Consider the following 21,968-nt stretch of genomic DNA (forward strand, 5'->3'; position numbering starts at 1 on the left):
TGCTAATACAACCCACGCAAAAGAATAGTTGTTTTTGAAGTTCTTTCAATGTTTTAAGGGTTTATGAAAAGTTGATTTCCCTTTTGACGTTTACATAAGTCCTTTGTAATGGTGTAGACTTGACGGACCAGATGGGACTCATTCCCTCCCAAACTAAAAGGAGAAACCAATGTTTTCTCTGGTAGGCACAACCTACCTGGCACCCCTATAAAAAAATAACCTCAAGTCAAAACCGTTACATAAAAAATGGCACCCCAGATGGGACAGCTCAACATTGAGAACTAACCAAAGCAAATATTTTGTGTGGAATTAAAACAATGGATTCACCCCAAGATAATGTGCTCATCCATTTCATACCTGTCAATGGGAATACACAGGGCCATTCTGACCATCAAGCTGACAACACAAAACATAATGGGAATGGAGATAATGGAGTTGATTTGGGCCAGAGCCCTGGGAATCTGAATGCTCGGTCTGGACCACAGGCCACAGGAGGTCTAACCAGTTACTCACTTATTGACATGGATCTGTGTGAAAGTACTGAGCCAGCCCTCCATCTGACACCCAACCTTCCTCCATTGTCTGGTTTATCTCCAGAGGTTGTAGTTTTACAACTTCAAGGTGACATCCTTGATATTCGTCGGACTCAACAACATCTTCAAACTCTTATCCACGATAAATTAAAATGTCTGAGGGAAGAGCAACAACAGAGTGCCATGGAATTCAGAAACTCACTGAGCACTCTAACCCACACGCTGACAGAGCTCAGTGAGAGTGGAAGACGGGAAATTACTGGTGCCATGGACAGGCAGTTTGACTACCAACGAAACCAACTCACTGCCACTCTCCAATGGCGCCTGCAACATCATCACACTGAGGTCCTCAAGGACGTTAATTCTGTTTTTCTCCCATGGTTAACACTGTAGACCACTTGCAAACAGAGCTCTCTAATTGTGTTAAAATGTTGGATGACGTGTCTGTGGACATGGCCTCCATTAGGCACAACTCCTTACACAGAGTTTCTTTAGTGTCCACTTCTGTTCAGACCACTGAGGGCCAAGCTGGCACCTCTGAAGAGCCAAGACAAGGCCATGCTACAGCCACCCCTTGCAGGATGCAATCCACCATGCATCCTGGTGTTCATTTTCATTGTCCGATAACGCCCTCCCCCTCTACTTCCTCAATCCCTCCTAGCTCGTTTGTTCATGGTGAATTGAGTAGACGTCATGTGGGGGCGATGCCCATTAAATTGCAATTTCCCACCTTTGGGAAAAAAGATGACAGTCCGGATCCGCTAATGTACCTAGAAAGATGTCGTGACTTTCTTGCCCTCAATCCCCTGGCTGACGAAGAACTCCTTGCCACATTGAGGAATGTGTTGCATGGGACAGCTCGAGACTGGTGGGATGTGGCACGTCTCACCACTACCTCCTGGGCTGACTTTGAGGCCAAGTTTTCCTCTGCATTTCTGTCTGAGGACTACACAGATGAGTTGGCAGACAGAGTCAGGAATCGAGTACAAAGAGAGAAAGAGAGTATCCGTGACTTTGCATACGGTTACCACTCCCTGTGCAGAAGGTGGAAACCTGGCATTGAGGAGGAAGAGGTCATTAAATTGATTTTGAAGAACATCAACCCACTACTAGCCAGTCAACTCCGAGAACGAGTCACCACTGTCGATGGACTGGTTCGCTTGGGACAGCAGTTTGAGAAGGACAGAGAATGCCAACAGCAATATGACCAAAGAAAGAAACAGACACCCAAACCGTTACCCAAGACAGACCATCAACAACAGCCAGAGTCTCAAGCCATGACCCCTCTCATGTTCTGTTGGAGATGTAGCCAAAAGGGACATTCTTCAGCTACATGTCCAAGACCGTATCACGAAAACCCTTCCAGAAACCACAAATCACAACAGGCCAACACACCTAACTCTCTTCGCAGGAATGACCATCCTTCTCTGGGTGCTTTAACCAGAGCTGAAATCCCAAGAGTCACTGCCTACGCCCCCCCATCGACATCCCCTTCCTTTCAGTTCATACCGCACCAACTGGTGTTACCCCTGTCCATAGGCCCATGGACAGGAAGAGCCATCCTGGACACCGGGTCATCCTACACACTGCTCAATGAGAAACTGTGGAAGGAGGTTAAAGGTCCGCAATACAACTTGAAGCCGTGGACAGAAGGTCCACTCTACCTGGCTGATGGTGAGGCTAAACGACCACTTGGATGGAGTGAGGTAGAGTTCCGCCTGTGTAACCGCTCCTATATGATTCCTTCGGTTATCCTACAAACCAAGAACCTTGCTTTTCCTGTCGTGTTGGGAATTGATTTCATGTACTTCAGTGGTGTCCAGATTGATATCGCACACAATTGCTACTGGTTTCCATACAATCCGAGCAAGAAGCATTTCTTCCAATCAGAAGCTACGAAGTTACATGATTGGGGTTCAAATGTGGCAGTCTTCTCTGCCGTTGCTCCGTTACCACTAACCCTTGATAATCCTTCTGACGATCTCCTTTTACAGGCTGTAAGAAGAGCTCAGCTGGAACATCCAGAGGAGTTAAGGCTGTTGGAACAGCTGCAGAATAATGCTGATGTATGTACTTCAAGGCTAGGACGCACCGGGCTCCTGAAGCACAAAATATTCCTTACACAGGAAATGCCGATCAAGCAAAAGCCATATCGTTTGTCCCCAGCGAAGCTAATCATCCAAAAGGGACTCATTAATGATATGTTAACACAAGATATAATAGAACGTTCCTCCTCTCCTTGGGCTGCTCCTGTTGTCCTCATCCCAAAAAAGACTGGTGGTCTTAGATTTTGTGTGGACTATAGGAAGACCAACAATGTTTCCCAGACTGATGCCTATCCTTTTCCTACCATCCACGAGATCCTGGAGTCCTTGTCTGGCGCTGTTGTGTTCACTACCCTTGACCTCAATAGTGGTTATTGGCAAGTTGAGATGGACCAGGAAAGCAAGGACAAGACTGCTTTTGTCTGTGCTGAGGGCTTGTTTTCCTTTAAGGTGATGCCTTTTGGATTAAAGAATGCACCTGCCACTTTCCAAAGACTGATGGAGATTGCGTTAGGTGAGCTCAAAGGGAAGATCTGTTTTGTCTACCTGGACGATATAATTATCTACTCCCAGAACAGAGAACAACACTTTCAAGATCTTCAAGCAGTGTTGGACAAGCTAAGAGAAGCTGGTCTGACCGTGAATATGAAGAAGAGCAACTTCTGCCAAACTTCCCTGAAGTTCCTTGGCCATATTGTGTCTTTCGACGGCATTCATGTGGATCCTGAAAAGACCAAGGCGGTACAAGATTTTCCTGTGCCAACCACACTCAAGGCCCTTCAACGGTTCCTTGGGATGGCTGGATGGTACCATCGGTTTGTGTCGAACTTCTCCCAGGTGGCAGAACCCCTCAACGCGTTGAAGCGAAAAGGAGTGAAATTCCTATGGACGGCAGAGTGCCAGACATCCTTTGAAACCCTGAAACGACACCTCGTCACACCTCCCATTTTAGGTCATCCCGACTTTGATTCCCCTTTTGTTGTTTACACTGATGCAAGTGATGTTGGACTTGGTGCTGTCCTAGTCCAACAGACTGGACTTGGCACTGAAGAAGTGCTAGCGTTCGCCAGTCGGACATTGAATGGAGCAGAACGGAACTACTCCACAACCGAGCAAGAGTGCCTTGCAGTTGTCTGGGCTTTGGAAAAGTGGAGGTACTACCTGGAGGGAAGACACTTCACTGTGGTCACTGACCATTCCTCCCTTGTGTGGGTGTTCAAGACCAACAAACCAAGCACCAGACTCATAAGATGGGCTCTACGGTTGCAAGAGTTCACCTTTGCAGTAGAATACAGGAAAGGAAAATACAACACTGTTCCAGATGCCTTATCCAGAGCTCCTGCTTGTGGCAACGGTGGCCCGCATCTTACATATGCTACTGTCCTGTCAAGCAGTCGAGACTCGCCCAAAGCAGACTTTCCCATCTCTGATGAGACCATATGGAAAGCCCAACAGGATGATCCAGAAGTACAGGCTTTGTACCAGACTATCCTGGAAGATGGAGAAAAGATGGTCAATCCTACCACAAAGCTGACCATCCTGGAAGACAAAGTCTACCGTGTTGTACAACTACCACACAGAACCCTCTACCAATTGTACATACCTGAAACTCTACGCCTACAACTGCTTCAACATTTCCATGAAGACCCATTAGCTGGTCATTTGGGCAGGTTCAAAACCTACAAGCGGTTGCAAGCGTTACTGTACTGGCCACATCTGAGCATGGATGTGAAGTCACACATCCGAAACTGTCAGGTTTGTCAAATGTACAAACCAGAAGGTAGAAAGCCTGCTGGCAAGTTGCAGCAAACGGTGGTTACCCGACCTTGGGAAATGCTAGGAGTGGATTTGATGGGTCCATTTCCTAGAAGCTCCAATCAGAATGTGTACATGCTTGTGTTTGTTGATTATTATTCAAAGTGGGTGGAACTCTTTTCCCTGCGTCAGGCCACAGCAAGGACCGTCTCTAACATCCTTACGAAAGAGATCCTGACTCGCTGGGGAGTGCCTGATTACATCCTGTCTGATCGAGGTTCCCAATTTGTCTCTGATCTCTTTGAGGAGACCTGCCAAAGATGGAACCTGAGACAGAAGTTGACCACGGCCTATCACCCACAGACCAATCTCACTGAGAGAGTAAATCGAACCTTGAAGACAATGATTGCTTCCTATGTAGGGACCCAGCACAAACACTGGGACAAGCACCTTCACGAGTTTCGATTTGCCCTGAATTCTGCTGTGCAAGAGTCCACTGGAGTCACACCTGCAGAGCTGAACCTAAGTCGTCCCCTCCGAGGACCCTTGGATATGGTGCTACAGCCCCAGCAGATTACTCCAGACGCTGCTTGCTATGACCAGGTAGTCCATCTCCATGACTTGAGAGCTCTTGTCTCAAAGAACATGACCCAGGCTCGACTCAAGCAGAAGAGAAATTATGATAAGAACAGACGAGACATGCAGTTTCAGCTTCGTGATCGGGTGTGGCTTCGCTCTCATCCTTACTCGAAAGCTGAACAATTCTTCTCTGCCAAGCTCGCTCCTAAATGGCAAGGACCATATAGGATTGTGGAGCAGATGGGCCCTTTGAACTACCGAGTGGTGAAAGAGGACACAGGTGAAGATATGCGCGTTGTCCATGTCTCACGCCTTAAGGCCTGTTACCCCTCGGCTGAGGAATTGGAGGCGATTGAGCGCCGCAAGATCTTGGATATCTTTGAAGAGGAAAGTGAGGAGACTTTTCTCGGATTCCCAGACCCAGAAGTCTCACACCTTAAGGCCTGTGACCCCTCAGCTGAGGAGCGTGAGCTCCAAAAAGTCATGAGAATTTTTGTAGAGGAAAGTGATGAGGAGACCTTTCTCGGTTACCCCGACCAAGATGTGCCTTCCAGGGCAATGGTCGGCTTTTTCCAGGGGAGGGGGTGTGTGACGGCCCTGAATTATTTTGAGCCGTCTCAGTGCTTCTCCTTCCAATAGGGTGCTTTCCCTTTAATTCCCAATTAAATAGCCAGCATCAGCTGCGCAAAAGTGGCGTTTGTGATGGAGACGTGACTGAGGATGTGTTCCCGAAGCTTCTCTATTCCGGTTGTTTTGTTGCTGTTAAACGTGTGTTTTGTAGCCTGAGAGTTTACCCAGGATCGGATCCACTCTTTGCGTCCGTGGACTACTCCTCTCTATTCTTCGTGACCTTTCTCCGCTGGAGATCTGTTGGCGGATTGGATTGTCTGACTGACCGACTGACTACCACCTTTTTTGTATACGGTATTTCATTTGTTTTGATATGATGTATACGGTGATGATTTATGTAGTTAGATGTAGTTGAGGAATTAGTAAGAGCAGATACGCTTTAAAGTTCTGTGGTAAAATGGTTATATTGATTGTATGATTTAATACTGGGTTTACGCTACACGGAATGAACGGACCAACATTGCGTGACAAAAGTCACTTGAGTTCACTGAACTCCTTTACCGGGCTGGACTCTTTTTAGGCCCGAGGTACAGGACATTTCTGGAGGAACCAGAACTCATTGTGTTATATTATTATGTGTGTGTAATCCATTGATGTTGCTAATACAACCCACGCAAAAGAATAGTTGTTTTTGAAGTTCTTTCAATGTTTTAAGGGTTTATGAAAAGTTGATTTCCCTTTTGACGTTTACATAAGTCCTTTGTAATGGTGTAGACTTGACGGACCAGATGGGACTCATTCCCTCCCAAACTAAAAGGAGAAACCAATGTTTTCTCTGGTAGGCACAACCTACCTGGCACCCCTATAAAAAAATAACCTCAAGTCAAAACCGTTACAGTGTGCCTTGTTAAAAGTTAATTTGTGGAATTTCTTTCCTTCTTAATTCGTTTGAGCCAATTAGTTGTGTTGTGACAAGGTAGGAGTGGTACACAGAATATAGCTCTATTTGGTAAAAGATCAAGTTAATATTATATCAAGAACAGCTCAAATAAGCAAAGGGAAACAACAGTCCATCATTACTTTAAGACATGAAGGTCAGTCAATTTGGAAAATGTCAAGATCTTGCAAAAACCATTAAGCGCTATGATGAAACTGTCCCTCATGAGGACCGCGATAGGAAAGGAAGACCCAGAGTTACCTCTGCTGCAGAGAATAAGTTCATTAGAGTTAACTGCACCTCAGATTGCAGCCCAAATTATAGCTTCACAGAGTTCAAGTATCAGACACATCTCAACATCAACTGTTCAGAGGAACTGTAAATCAGGCCTTCGTGGTCGAATTGCTGCAAAGAAACCACTACTAAAGGACACCAATAAGAAGAAGATATTGCTTGGGCCAAGAAACATGAGCAATGGACATTAGACCGGTGGAAATGGGTCCAAATTTGAGATTTTTGGTTCCAACCATCGCGTCTTTGTGAGATGCAGAGTAGGTGAACGGATGATCTCTGCATGTGAGGTTCCCACCGTGAAGCATGGGGGAGGAGGAGTGATGGTGTGGGGATGCTTTGCTGGTGACACTGTCAGTGATTTATTTAGAATTCAAGGCCCACTTAACCAGCATGGGTACCACAGCATTCTGTAGCGATACGCCATCCCATCTGGTTTGCTCTTAGTGTGACTATCATTTGTTTTTCAACAGTACAATGACCTAAAACACACCTCCAGGCTGTGTACGGGATATTTGACCAAGAAGGAGAGTGATGGAGTACTGCATAAGTTGACCTGGCCTCCACAATCACTTGACCTCAACTCAATTGAGATGGTTTGGAATGAGTTAGGCCGTATAACGAAGGAAAAGCATCCAACAAGTGCTCAGCATATGTGGGAACTCCTTCAAGACTGTCAGAAAAGCATTCCTCATGAAGCTGGTTGAGAGAATGTCAAGAGTGTGCAAAGCTGTCATCAAGGCAAAGGGTGGCTACTTTGAAGAATCTAAAATATATTTGGAATTGTTTAACACTTTTTGGGTTACTACATGATTCCATGTGTTATTTCAGAGTTTTGATGTCTTCACTATTATTCTACAATGTAGAAAAAAGTACAAATAAAGAAAAACTTTTGACTGGTACTGTACATGATGCCATGTGTGAAAATGGCCATCCAGTGTTTTTGTTGGTCACCACTGAACTAACTGTACTGGCACTCAACAGTATGTGTGGCCTTGGTATAGCTGTGTTATTACAATATTACAATTTGGTATAATAATAATTTGACACTATTTCATAGAGGTTCAGTTATACAGCTTGAGCATAACACTTTCGGTCCGTGGTTTGCACAGCAAATTTCCCCTCTAAGGAAGGGACTTACTTACCTTGGGGAAGATACAATGTAGACACACTTAAGTAGGTTAATCCCTAATTTAAACAAGTGCCAAAATTAAATACTTTTAATTTACCATGAAAGTAATGATCACAGAGCCAGCTGGCTCTCTGGTCTTCATGTCCCTCCCTCCTTTTTTATGTGCCAGTTTTATCCTAATTAATACAAACTTCTGATGATAAATCTTGCACTTTTTTTTCTCCAAGTTAACTTTAAGATTACAGATCACAGATAATTATTCACAGATAAACAATTTATTTAATCCATTCAATTCTATATTGGTTGTAAACATACCCACGATCACTATAGATTGTCTCAAGCACCTCAAGACAAATGTTATGACTGAGTTTGCCCTTGTTTTTGGTAGAAGTTCAGAGTTGTTGTGTTACTCTCATGCAACTTTATAATGGCTGGTGCTCTACGGCAGTGGGCATGTCAGGGAGCATGTCGCCAGGCCAGGGTGTTCACCCATAGGCCAATAGGTTCTCTAAAGCCCATACAGAGCCCTGGAGCTTTGGGCTGTGTTCAGTTGGTTCTGACACAGACACACTTTGTTCTCCTCCTGCAGTAACTTCCAGTCGTCAGCCATGTTCGAGAGCTCTGAGTCGGGAGACGCCGAAGGAGTCAGCACAGACAGCACCCTGGGATCCTCTGTCACCGCCTGCAAGAAGGTAAATACAGGGGGACGGTGTGTGTGTGTGTGTGTGTGTGTGTGTGTGTGTGTGTGTCCCTCTCCCTGGTGAGGGAGAGTTTGTTCCATTGCAACAGACAGTAATGATGGAGGGCCTGGACCTGGAGTTTTAGGTAATCTAGTTTGATTTATCATTTCACTGTGTCAGGGAGACAATGAGTGAAATGGCAGATAACACTGGTCTCAGGGGAGATGACAACCTCTTCTGTTCTGCTCCCCCTCCTTGCTCTAGAATAAGCAGCATTGTCAGTCAATATTGCTTTTTGTTCAGTTACTTCGTTAGTAGACAGGTCGTCAAGTTAAATGACTTCCATTGAGACTCGCCGCTCTGTCCCTAACATACAAACATAATACTATGTGTAGTATTTGTAATGGAAGTCTCTGCACAATGACACAAAACTGTATGGCTCCCAAGTGTATATTTATAAAGACAACATTTTAACCCTGACTGTAGGTCAGGTCGCCTGTCTTGACAGACATGACAATAAAAATATTGTCTTAATAAGACATAATAATAATAATGTGGTAGAATAATGTGGTAGAATAATATTATTACAGTCTTCATTTTTTTGCTGGTGAATATTTCTGATGATATCAAGCTCCTGCTCAAGCTGTGTTATGTTCATTGGTGCACATCGTAGAAAAACTAAAGCATTTATTATTGGACAAGTTGAAATAGCACCTCCCCGTTTTGGGTCTAATGGAGACTACCCTGCCCTCACTCCAAGCTCTGCCCAATTGTGTGATGTCATGACCATGAGGCCACTTGAGTGCGAGTCACCCCTACCTGGCCATGGCGCAGAGCAGATGGACAACACTGGGGCGAGACTGGACAGGGGGCATGAATGCGTCAGCCTACAAATACACAATGGAAATGATTATATTCGCTATTGTTTTGTAGCCCCTACCCAACCACATCTCTCTGGCCAAACGCTAAGCCCACTAGCGTTTCTTTTCCCGGATTTGTTTTCCTCCCTGCTTTCAAGGGGATTGGGCTAAATGCGGAAGACACATTGCAGTTGAATGCATTCAGTTGTGCAACTGACTAGGTATCCCCTTCCCCTTCTTATAGAATGGGAACACATTCAGACCGTTCTGATTAGTCCCAGAAACCGATGGGTTGGGTCAGAGCCGGCCTAAAGTCATTGGCTTTGATACTCTGATTGGTTAAAGATGATTCAATCGCTGATGAATTAGGATGGCAATTTCAGACTAAACGTATGTGAAAGGTTACATATCAAAGTTATCTTACAGATTATGATTAGAATATCCTGTTGTATCTCCTGAGGGATTCCAGCACCATTTACCCAATATGAAAATAATCAATAACTCTTAATAAGATGGCAAAGGAACTCTTGACTCTTGAGTGTCATTGAAAGTCACAGGTTCACAGGACTTGGTACTTAACCTATAGGGTCCATTGAAACAGCCCGCGGGGGAAGAGTAAAAACACAGTAAATATGTGGAGAGTAAATAGGCTAACTGACAGGCTATTGATCCCTCTTACAGAGGAAGGTCCCACAGAGCACCTCCTGAACAAAGGGCCTGTAGAGATCTTTATAGCCAGAGGGTAAACACTAAGATTGTCAGCTGAAGGTGAATGGGGGACTCGTGTGTGTGTGTGTGTGTGTGTGTGTGTGTGTGTGTGTGTGTGCGCGCGTGTGTGTGTGCTTGAGAGAGTGTGTGTGTGTGTGTGTATATTTGTATGTACTTTCCTATATTATACATTCTGAGAAATAGTTCAGTCATGTGTCTGTGTGTAAGACTGTGTGTTATCTGGGTCTTCCAGGTGCTGTGCAGTAGCAGTGTGCTGGACTCGTCAGAGTACTGGCTGAGGAATGAGAAGGCTCTGTGCAGGCTGGGCCTTCTGGAGGATGACGCTGAGGGGAGAAGCAATACGGTGAGTAGTATGTGTGTGTGTTCATGTGTGCTTTTGTGCGTGTGTGTGCCATGTGTGTAAAGTTTTTTATGCAAAACAGGCTACTCGGCACATCAGGATGATTTTAAAATCCTATTGAATTCTTTAATTTGTATCTATCTGACTGCCATCGAATCTATGGCAATTTATAGCACTTTGTTGCACAGGACTTCTCCCTTGGGGCTGGTGTTCTTACTAGAAAACAAAGGTATCCCTCCGTTTGTCTGTCCTTTCCCTCAGTCTCATTCCGAGCTCTGGATCGATTAAAAAGCTTTTTAATCTTCCTGTTGTGTGTGGAAATGAGACAGTGACGTTTTTACACAATGTGTCCAGATCCCATAAATCCCTGGTGTGTTTTATGAGAGCAGGAAGAGATGCCAGCCATCTTCCTGTAGCATCGCCTCTGTGTGTGTGTGTGTGTGTGTGTGTGTGTGTGTGTGTGTGTGTGCGTGCGTGCGTGCACTTGCGCGAGTGTGTGTCACCTCTCTCCTCGATGACAAATTGTTCAGCCTCTCAATTCGCAATTCTTCCCGGGTTACACAACTAATCATTAAAATGTAAAAGAAGTGTGTGTGTGAGAGAGTGTGTGTGTGTGTGTGTGTGTGTGTGTTTGTGTGTGTGTGCACGCTTGGGGTTGTGCTTGTGTGTTTGTTGATTCCCCTCACTCCCTCTTCTGTTAACCAGGATTATCACAGTCATAGGCCTGTGGCCATATCAGCTTAGTTAATTACAGACCCTGGGCCAGGAGTAAACAGGGTCTGTGTTAGTGAGTGTTTGGAATGCAGATTTAATAAGCTTGATGGGATATGGTTTTTGTTTACTCCGGGTTTCAGTTGGGGAGCGGGGGAAGGGTTGGTTTATTAGTGTATTCATTTGGTTCATTTATGGAATCATTGACACAATGCGCTTGTCATTGATTACACACTCAGCGGCAGCAGATGCATTTAAGTTAAGGTCAGAGGTCGTGTTGAGGATAGGATCAAGTTTATCGTCCCTGAAGGGAAATTGTCTTGGACACAGTGCTAAGTTGGTGACATTGATATGTCATCCTGGGTTTTTCACTTTCACAAAGTCTGATATCTTTATTGTCCATTCGATGGAGACAATATGGCCAAACCACCTGGTTCAGGATGTGACAATAGTGCTGTATATTCCTGAATAGGGACAGAAATGTGTGTGTGGAAGGCGCTGGAAGGAAAAGGGACTATGCACTCAGGAGCTCAAAGTGATAAGATAAAAGCTTGTAAGTTCTCTCTTGTCACTCCTCACCAAATCTAGGTCTTGTCACCTTTGATCACTCTCTCATGTTTTAATGCATGGAGTGAACAGAAATGTTACCTAGCTGAGATAGTCACAGTGAATTCCATCAAATCCGTGAACACATTGACGGAGGATAAACAATTTGGAACCAAAGTCTTCTGCACCTTTAGTTCTGCTCTGCTAGTTACAGTGAAGTTACGGAGTTATGTTTCCGATCCTGTTCTAAACACCTGTAGAGATGAGATCTATGTCGTTGTTCATCTCAGACCCCAGAACCAAATACTGCATGCACTACTGATCTGCCACGAGAGTTCATCACTATTATTTACCTCATCCTATTCCATCAACACCAAAAGTATTCCCAGTTTCACCTACTCTCTCTCTACACACACACACACGCACGCACTTACACACACAAGCACGCACGCACGCACGCACGCACACACACACACACACACACACACACACACACACACACACACACACACACACACACCCCCCACTCCTCTTCTTGTTTTGAAACTCACAGCTCTCAGTCATCCATTCATCTTTAGGTTTAAACACTTCAGAGTGAGGGAGCATACACGTCAGCTATGTGTCCCATACTGGCATCATAAAAAAGCCCCAGTGAGGAAGAATAGACTAAACATGCCATCTGCAGCCGAGGAACTGACTTACTGCAGGATGACACCTGGGTTGTGTTCGTTTGGCACCAAATGGAAGAAAACATACTGAAACAGGGAAGAACGACCTGAACTTGCTTATTTTCCTTTGCCATTGCAAAATGTTTAGCTACGGTGTGCCATAATGAATATGACCCAAAGTGTCCTCACTGCTGTTTCTGCTGCCAGGTTCTATGATTACACATCATGTTAATGTCTTTATTCCACTCTCTAAGGGCTCTAACAGCTGCATCTATGTAGATAATTGAATGGTATTCAATGAGATAGGGGAGGTGAGAAATACTGAATGTAAGCTGTATCTCACGGTTGATGGCTAGGACGGCGTTAGTTACAGTGATGAGATTACATATTCCCAATTCCTATCATTCCTCACTGCTCTAATTGCCTGCTTGGTCCCACAGCAACTGTGTGTCTGCCTGCCTGTTTGTCTGCCTGCATGCCTGCTTGTGTGTCTGCCTGCCTGCCTGCCTGCTTGTGTGCCTGGGTCTAGGATTGGGTATGACTGGCAATGGGACATCATCACTACTTGGTTAGATGATATAATAGTATTCCAGAGTTGGAGGCTGAATGGAGAGCTGAACAGGTGTAAACACTATACACATGGTGCTGTGAATATTCAATGAGCTCCATAACCCTAATCTCCCGGAACTGAAATCTTGCGTAATTTTGTCAGCTAGGTCATTTTCTTCGGTTTACGTGCAATCTGTTCACGAGAGACTATCACAACCCAGAACAGCTATACAGACAGCGCACATGAATAATGGAAGTGCATGTAATGCCTCCTGGCTGGCGCTATTGCTTGGAGGTCAGGGGTCAGGAGCCGCAGTAGGATACCAAGGATGTGTTCCAAACAGCGCCGTATTCCCTATTTAGTGCACTACTGTAGTGTATGATATAGGGAACAGGGTACCATTTGAGAGACAACCAGAGACAGAGCATCCAAGTGGCTCACAGTCACAACGTGGCCTGGCTTTGGCGGGCTTACATAACAACCACAGGGGAACACACAGCGGACACAGGAAGAATGACTGAGTGTGCTGAGATGAGAGCAATGGGGCATAGAGAGAACGAGAGCGACAGAGGTTAGAGTTGAGAAGAAGGGTGGAAAGGAGGGTGAGATTGAGTGAGGGGAAGAGGATTTGTTGTTGAGGGGAGAGCTTAGGGTGGGTGGATGTGCACGAGCATATGTATTGTACCACATAGCCTGTGAATATTTGTAATCTTTATCGAAAATGAGTGAGAGCGTATTAAGGACTTTCTGCGCCTGTGTTTGTGTGACCAAGCATGTGTGTGTATTGCAATATATTGTATTATAGCCTGTGAATGTTTGTAATCTTTATTGAAAATGAGTGAGAGCGTATTAAGGACTTTCTGCGCCTGTGCTTGTGTGACCAAGCATGTGTGTGTTTTGCATTATATTACATTATAGCCTGTGAATGTTTGTAATCTTTATGGAAAATGAGTCTTAAACGAGAGCGTCTTAAACAAGCCTCTATATTTGTGGCCGTGTTTGTGTCTGTGTTCCTGTCTTGACTCTTTGTGCAACCAGTCCTGTAGCCATTCAACCTCCTGTCCCCAGTCCAGGGCTTTAACTACACGTACACACAAGCACACCTGACTTCTGCAGTGCCCAAGGAACAGCAACACATCTGACCCACTCTTTTCAGAGCTATAGCTCTCCGTTAAAAACAGTGACATCACTGCTGCCATAGCACCATGGTCATTATGCACTGTGACGATTGTCCTATATCTTCTGTCACATAAACTAGGGTCTTTCCTAATTATGTATGTCCAGACATTGATTAACACCTGTTTATTATGAGAAGCATTTTATCGACTGTAATTGATGTAGGGATATTTATCATGTGGAATACATTACCTGAGTGTGTTGGTATACCTTTATTGAAGGTGATTGTCAATTAGGCGATTTAAAGAGTTTGCCATGCATTCTGGGTAATTGGTATTTCTACAAGAAGCATGTCATTGCTTTGTTTGTGAAACAAGACAGACAGGTAACAGGTTGATATGCTGCTGGATTTTCTTTGGTTAGAGCTGATTAGGATTCCGATAAGTTTATTAGGCCCACCTTTATTTAGTTCATCGTCCTATTTATTTTTGTTTGTAAATATTTGTACAATTTTTGCCAGCTTATCTTCACATTTGCTAATAAAAGCTCACTCTAGGCAAGAAAAGTCTAGTTTTGCTGTTGCCTCCTCACTGTTAACATCCTACTGCATGGTCAAACAGACAAAAACAGTCAGGTGGGGACTACCTAAAAAATGTCTGTTGCTAAATGTTTTGCTACAGTGTTTTCTAATGAATATGACCCATCTCACCAGCATGTTAACTGAGAGAGGAGAGAGTTTGTTTTTTATTTTATTTGTTTTTCTCCAAATTCACAACTGTCCACCACTGTTTTCCTCGTGGCTACTCGCTGCAAAAACCTCTTGATTAGTTTCATGTTTGAGTCATCCAGCTGTCCCTGATTGGTTATGGTATTTAGAGTAGAATCACCCTGAGGTTGTGATTGGTCGCTTGGCTGGGTTGACCTGGAGGCTGGAGCACAGCTGTAGATTTGCCCGCTTGTTGGGTGCCCGGTGAACCGCGAGACCCTGGGTCACACCCAGCGCTGTCCTCCAGCCGCCAGGCACCCATCCAAAGGACGCCACCTCAGCAGGGGCACAACACGAGGAAATGGGCACATAGATAAATTGAGCCAAAATCGCAGAATTTATCATTGGGTCCGGGATCAAATAAAATCGTATTTGTCACATGCGCCGAATACAACAGATGGAGACCTTACCATGAAATGCTTACTTACAAGTCATTTAACCAACAATTCAGTTAAGAAAATATTGACTAAATAAACTAAAATAATAATGAGGCTATATACAGGGTTATCGGTACGGAGTCAATGTGCAGGAGTACAGGTTAGTCGAGGATAACAGTATCACGATATTCGTTAGTATCGTGGCAAGGAAACTAAACAAGAAGCAGATTTAACTTCTTTAGGAAAACAGCCCTAATGTTGGGAACAAATATTATGTTGTCATCCAGAGTCACATGTATTTATTTTCCAAGCTATAGCATACTATTTTACATACAGCAGGTTTTTAACGGACCAAAGATTGTGGCCTGCTTCGTGTTTTCATTTTTGCCAAGGAAAAAGTATTGCGAAACACTGTTATTGTCCCGGTCCTATTTATCATACATACACGCGCACATCACACGCACTCGGGTGTGCAACCAATCAGAACCCCTCTATTTTCTAGCATCTATTTTGATTTGTAATCTCTGTGCGTCAATTAGTTAGGCATAGATTAAACTGGTCTGTCTGCTCTGAAGAATTAGTGGAGCCTCATTCACATCTGTGGTCTCTGTCTCACTGACAGAGATAGCTAGATGGCACATACAGCGTTTACCCCGAAATCCATTTTTGGGACTGCAGGCGATTGCCACTCCCACCTAATGGTGATTTGGTTAAATGATTTTGTCCTTGGGAAGGGCACCATATCTCCTTTTTTTTTCAACTCCTCTCTCTACCTCCTTCCTCTTCCCTCCCTCTTCTTTTTTTTCTCCCGTTTCGCCCCCTCTCCTTCTCCAACAGTCATCTGCTTATTTTTCTCTGCGATTGCTTTGACCTGCATGCAAGACACAATAAACCCAATCATTTGATAACCTTCACAACACCTCAGCTCGCACGGGCTTGATAGAACCGCCATTACAATAAGACAGCTTCTAAATGGGTTGTACAAGTACCAGGGTGGGCTTTCGTGAAATAAAATGTAGGGGAAAGGCTGAGTGTGATGCTGATCATGTAAACAGGGGTGAAATTGCTATGTGGTGTTGTTTCACTCCGGTGGACATTTTAACTCTACCGATAAAGAGCACCACTCCAGCTGCTTTCCCCGTTCTGTTTCCCCCGTTCAATTCTGTCCCCTTTTCAGCTTTGGGATGATTAGCTCAGTGTTTCACCCTGTAGGTTGCTGGTGATAACATACCAATGAAATAGGCAGAAAGTATGTGGAATAAAATGGGGTGCAAGACTAATTTGTAAAAGAGGAAAATGTCAATCAAATACACTCGTAACAGAGACTAACATCCATGATGTCACAGAGTAACAAACTTCCAGATTTAGCCTGATTGGCAGATAGAACTGTTGTATCTCTAAACTGATTGGGCCATTCGTTCCAGTTTCAATTGCTGCATCTGTTTGTATTTCTCCTTCTGATTCTCTTTTGGTTATATATTGGTTTTGGAGAGATGAACCTGGTATATCAATTCATCTGGGATGAATAGAGAGAGAGCTGTAGAGAACGATGGCTAGATAAGAAGAAGAAGTGGTTATGGAGTGTGTGCCTGTGTGTTACAGCTGGGGGAGGGGCTGTTTATTGGTAATTGAGGGCTATGCCTCACGCCCCTTTTCTAATTAACTCAACCATTGATTAATACTTTCCCAAAGCATTTGTAGCTGAAGTTTTACATCATTTCTATCCACAATCCAGCCACACTGCCGTGACAGAGTAACACTTATGAAAATCGATGTTTGATGGGACGGCGAATGTTCTATGCATGAATGAACAACATTCGTAGCACTTTGCTGTTCAATAGTCTGGGTTGGCAAGTGAAATAACATACCAATACATCTACGATTGCTTTGGAAAACTCACCCCTGAGTAAACAATGGGAAAGCAATCAGTGAGATTATTCTCCAAAATAGCACCTCATTCCCTGTATAGTGCACTTCTTTGACCAGGGCAAATAGGGACTCTGGTCAAAAGCAATGCACTATATAGGGAATAGAGTGTAATTTGGGACCTATTCGGTGAAATTCTGTATGTAGGGACTGTCGCTCGCTCCCTGGGGACTGACTGACTGAGTGGGTGCCAATTAGCCCTGTTGTGTCCTGCTTAGTCTTACGTTGCCATACCTCCAAAATCACCTCCTGCTAGACGCTTGTAAATGGCAAGTGAGGGCTAACACAGCATGTTTGCGTCCTCTGTCAGACTAATAATCATGCTTTTATCTGGGTAAAACCAATGTTCTGAAGCTTTTTCCCTCTCATTTCAGATGTGCTTTGTGAATCTGGACCAGCAGAAGGTGGATCGTCACAACGACAGCTGCATCAAGGTGTGCTGGCTTCTCTCCATCTCTCTCCTCCCCTACCCATTAACCCCTCCCACTACCATTAACTCCTCCCGTACCCATTAACTCCTCCCCCTACCCATGAACTCCCCCCCTACCCATGATCTCCTCCCCCCTACCATTGATCTCCTCCGGCCTACCCATGATCTCCTCCCCCCTACCCATGATCTCCTCCACCCTACCCATGATCTCCTCCCTCCTACCCATGATCTCCTCCCTCCTACCCATGCTCTCCTCTCATATCCTCTCCTCCCCCCTACCCATGCTCTCCTCTCATATCCTTCCCCCCTACCCATGCTCTCCTCCCTCCTACCCATGCTCTCCTCTCATATCCCCCCCCCTACCCATGCTCTCCTCCCTCCTACCCATGGTCTCCTCTCATATCCTCTCCTCCCCCCTACCCATGCTCTCCTCCCTCCTACCCATGCTCTCCTCTCATATCCTCTCCTCCCTCCTACCCATGCTCTCCTCTCATATCCTCTCCTTCCTCTCTACCCATGCTCTCTTCCCTCCTACCCATGCTCTCCTCTCATATCCTCTCCTCCTACCTACCCATGCTCTCCTCCCTCCTCCCCTCTCCTCCCCCGACCCATTAACTCCTCTGCTCCCTCTCTCATCCTCTCGTCTCTTTCCTATCATTTCATCTCCTCCTGTTCCCCCAGTCTTTCTTAACCATCGTAAACACTGGCTCTGTTGCCATGGATTCAGGATAATTAGCCTGGGTGAGAGGGGTTGATTTGTTTAGGTAATTAGCAGGTGTGTGCTGGTGATGACTGCCTGTGTGACTATCACAGTGACTGTGGGCGACGTCTCTCTTTCCCCTAGAAACTCGCCTCCATCTCTCCAGACCTGCCCAAGCTGGTTGGCTCTCTGAGCATGCGACAGCCCAAGGTGAACGAGATCCTGCTGCTCGGTGGTTTGGAGACTCCGGACCCCTCTCACCCTCACCAGTACCCCACCCACACACAGGTGAGCACACACACACACACACAAACACGTCTTCTTCCTTCTCATTTTATGGTTTGTTGAGATCCCTCCATCCACCCATTGACTGACTCGTCAGCTCTGAGTATTACACGAGCAGACAAGGTAGAACTTATCAATTATTGAATTCTTTCCTTCCTTCCTTCCTTTCTCTGTGTGTGTGTGTGTTTATGTTTGTACCTGTGTGTTTGTACCTGTGTGTGTGTGTTTGTACCTGTGTGCCTGCGTGTGTGTGTGTGTTTGTACCTGTGTGCGTGCGTGTGTGTATGTATGTGTGTATTGCCTCCAGGGCCAGAGGGGTACAGATGTGTGCTTGGTCCAGTGTCCTGGGGGCCGGCGGCCCACCAGCATCATCTATGAGATCAACAAGTTCCTGATCGGGCTACAGTGGGGTCAGGAGAGGCAGGGGTCTCAGGGGCGGATGATGGCAGGGCAGAGGATGGATGACGACACCAACCGCTCCTTCTCATCCATAGAGGAGGACTTCCTCACTGCCTCAGAACACCTGGGGGATGACAGCGAGGATGACGGCTTACGAAATGGTGATTTTCTCTCATCCTTTTGAATACCCTTGTACTATATTTTGAGTTCAATATATTTTACTGACATATGTGGTGAATATGAAAGTAGAGTAATGTAATCCTATGTGGCTAAGTTTGAATAGCATGAGGATAGCAACGGCAGGTTTGTGAGTTTGATCCTTGCTTGGGGCACCAATATGAAAATGTCGATCTCAGTCACTGTTCTAGGTCACTTTCGACAAAAGTGGATGCTAAATAGGATAAATCATTTATTATTTACAAATCTACTAACTTGAAGCACTCATTTTGGGAGGAAAAATCTGCCATTTCTGTAAGGTAATACATTATTCAGTAGCCTACTCTCAAAACAGGTCAGTGTATAGGTGCTGATAACAACCTCAATAAGGATCTAAGTTGTTATTGATGTAGTGTTTATTATAGAGTCTTCAGTATGGAAATCACGAATAGCCTACATGTTCCTTGAAAGCTATTCTTACCACTGAAGATGTCCATCGTCTCGTTTCAAAAGGGAACGACAGGCGCCCAGCCGCTTGTGCTGTTTTTCTCTTGTTCTCTCGTGCCTGTCAATCTTCATCTGTAGAAACACTTCTCTGTGGCTGGCTTCGTAGCTCCTTAGTGCGTGTATCCCTTGCATGATTGAGATTAATATACAGTATATGGCCCTGAGCTTGGCCGTGCTTTTCTGCAGTCTCCCCTTATCTATAATTAATCTCCTGTATGCAGAGATGGACAGTATTTGATGTTACATGTATTTGAAATACGTATTTTAATTACTTCTGTGTATTTTGTCATTTTAATTACATTGGGATGAACTACACTCCAATGTATCTAAATACTGTAATTTATAGTGGTTCACATTTTGTGGCCCCCTTGCATTGCATTGGTATCAGAAGTCTGATGGCACTATGGTGTGATAAATGCATCTGCTAAATGAACTAAATATACAGTGCCTTGCGAAAGTATTCGGCCCCCTTGAACTTTGAGACCTTTTGCCACATTTCAGGCTTCAAACATAAAGATATAAAACTGTATTTTTTTGTGAAGAATCAACAACAAGTGGGACACAATCATGAAGTGGAACGACATTTATTGGATATTTCAAACTTTTTTAACAAATCAAAAACTGAAAAATTGGGCGTGCAAAATTATTCAGCCCCCTTAAGTTAATACTTTGTAGCGCCACCTTTTGCTGCGATTACAGCTGTAAGTCGCTTGGGGTATGTCTCTATCAGTTTTGCACATCGAGAGACTGACATTTTTTCCCATTCCTCCTTGCAAAACAGCTCGAGCTCAGTGAGGTTGGATGGAGAGCATTTGTGAACAGCAGTTTTCAGTTCTTTCCACAGATTCTCGATTGGATTCAGGTCTGGACTTTGACTTGGCCATTCTAACACCTGGATATGTTTATTTTTGAACCATTCCATTGTAGATTTTGCTTTATGTTTTGGATCATTGTCTTGTTGGAAGACAACTCTCCGTCCCAGTCTCAGGTCTTTTGCAGACTCCATCAGGTTTTCTTCCAGAATGGTCCTGTATTTGGCTCCATCCATCTTCCCATCAATTTTAACCATCTTCCCTGTCCCTGCTGAAGAAAAGCAGGCCCAAACCATGATGCTGCCACCACTATGTTTGACAGTGGGGATGGTATGTTCAGCTGTGTTGCTTTTACGCCAAACATAACGTTTTGCATTGTTGCCAAAAAGTTCAATTTTGGTTTCATCTGACCAGAGCACCTTCTTCCACATGTTTGGTGTGTCTCCCAGGTGGCTTGTGGCAAACTTTAAACAACACTTTTTATGGATATCTTTAAGAAATGGCTTTCTTCTTGCCACTCTTCCATAAAGGCCAGATTTGTGCAATATACGACTGATTGTTGTCCTATGGACAGAGTCTCCCACCTCAGCTGTAGATCTCTGCAGTTCATCCAGAGTGATCATGGGCCTCTTGGCTGCATCTCTGATCAGTCTTCTCCTTGTATGAGCTGAAAGTTTAGAGGGACGGCCAGGTCTTGGTAGATTTGCAGTGGTCTGATACTCCTTCCATTTCAATATTATTGCTTGCACAGTGCTCCTTGGGATGTTTAAAGCTTGGGAAATATTTTTGTATCCAAATCCGGCTTTAAACTTCTTCACAACAGTATCTCGGACCTGCCTGGTGTGTTCCTTGTTCTTCATGATGCTCTCTGCGCTTTTAACGGACCTCTGAGACTATCACAGTGCAGGTGCATTTATACGGAGACTTGATTCCACACAGGTGGATTGTATTTATCATCATTAGTCATTTAGGTCAACATTGGATCATTCAGAGATCCTCACTGAACTTCTGGAGAGAGTTTGCTGCACTGAAAGTAAAGGGGCTGAATAATTTTGCATGCCTAATTTTTCAGTTTTTGATTTGTTAAAAAAGTTTTAAATATCCAATAAATGTCGTTCCACTTCACGATTGTGTACCACTTGTTGTTGATTCTTCACAAAAAAATACAGTTTTATATCTTTATGTTTGAAGCCTGAAATGTGGCAAAAGGTCGCAAAGTTCAAGGGGGCCGAATACTTTCGCAAGGCACTGTAAATGTGAAAATGAACAATTGCAAAGCATAATGCGTATTATTCATGAGCTCCACCCGAAACAAAACCCAGAGTGCTTTGCAGTTCATTTTGTTATGTTCATTTTCACATACTGTATACATTTAATTGTTTGGTCATTTAGCAGACACACTTATCCAGAGTGACTTGCTCAACTAAGGTAGTTAAACAACACATTACAGTCACTTCAAGGAAAAACATTTTTGTAACTGATACTGAGAATTTTGTTTCTGTTCGGGGCCGGCACGTGCAAATGTATTTTGGTATTTTAAAATAGGAAATACATAATATGTATTTTAT

The 21,968-nt window shown here is 44.4% G+C and overlaps 1 protein-coding gene across 4 annotated transcripts in view; it reads left to right on the forward strand.

The window, feature by feature from the left end:
- LOC110503320 (A-kinase anchor protein SPHKAP-like) overlaps positions 1-21,968 on the forward strand; it is a 47,540-nt gene that overhangs the window by 3,048 nt on the left and 22,524 nt on the right. For all 4 annotated transcript variants that reach the window (XM_036961323.2, XM_036961325.2, XM_036961326.2 and 1 more), the window contains exons 2-6: positions 8,432-8,534; positions 10,344-10,454; positions 17,486-17,545; positions 18,386-18,529; positions 18,834-19,086. In XM_036961323.2, the coding sequence (XP_036817218.2) occupies positions 8,432-8,534; positions 10,344-10,454; positions 17,486-17,545; positions 18,386-18,529; positions 18,834-19,086 (671 nt within the window). The remainder of the gene's footprint in view (positions 1-8,431; positions 8,535-10,343; positions 10,455-17,485; positions 17,546-18,385; positions 18,530-18,833; positions 19,087-21,968) is intronic.

Source organism: Oncorhynchus mykiss, chromosome 24, assembly GCF_057628025.1.
Source record: "Oncorhynchus mykiss isolate SJ-2025 chromosome 24, ASM5762802v1, whole genome shotgun sequence".
NCBI lineage: Eukaryota > Metazoa > Chordata > Actinopteri > Salmoniformes > Salmonidae > Oncorhynchus > Oncorhynchus mykiss.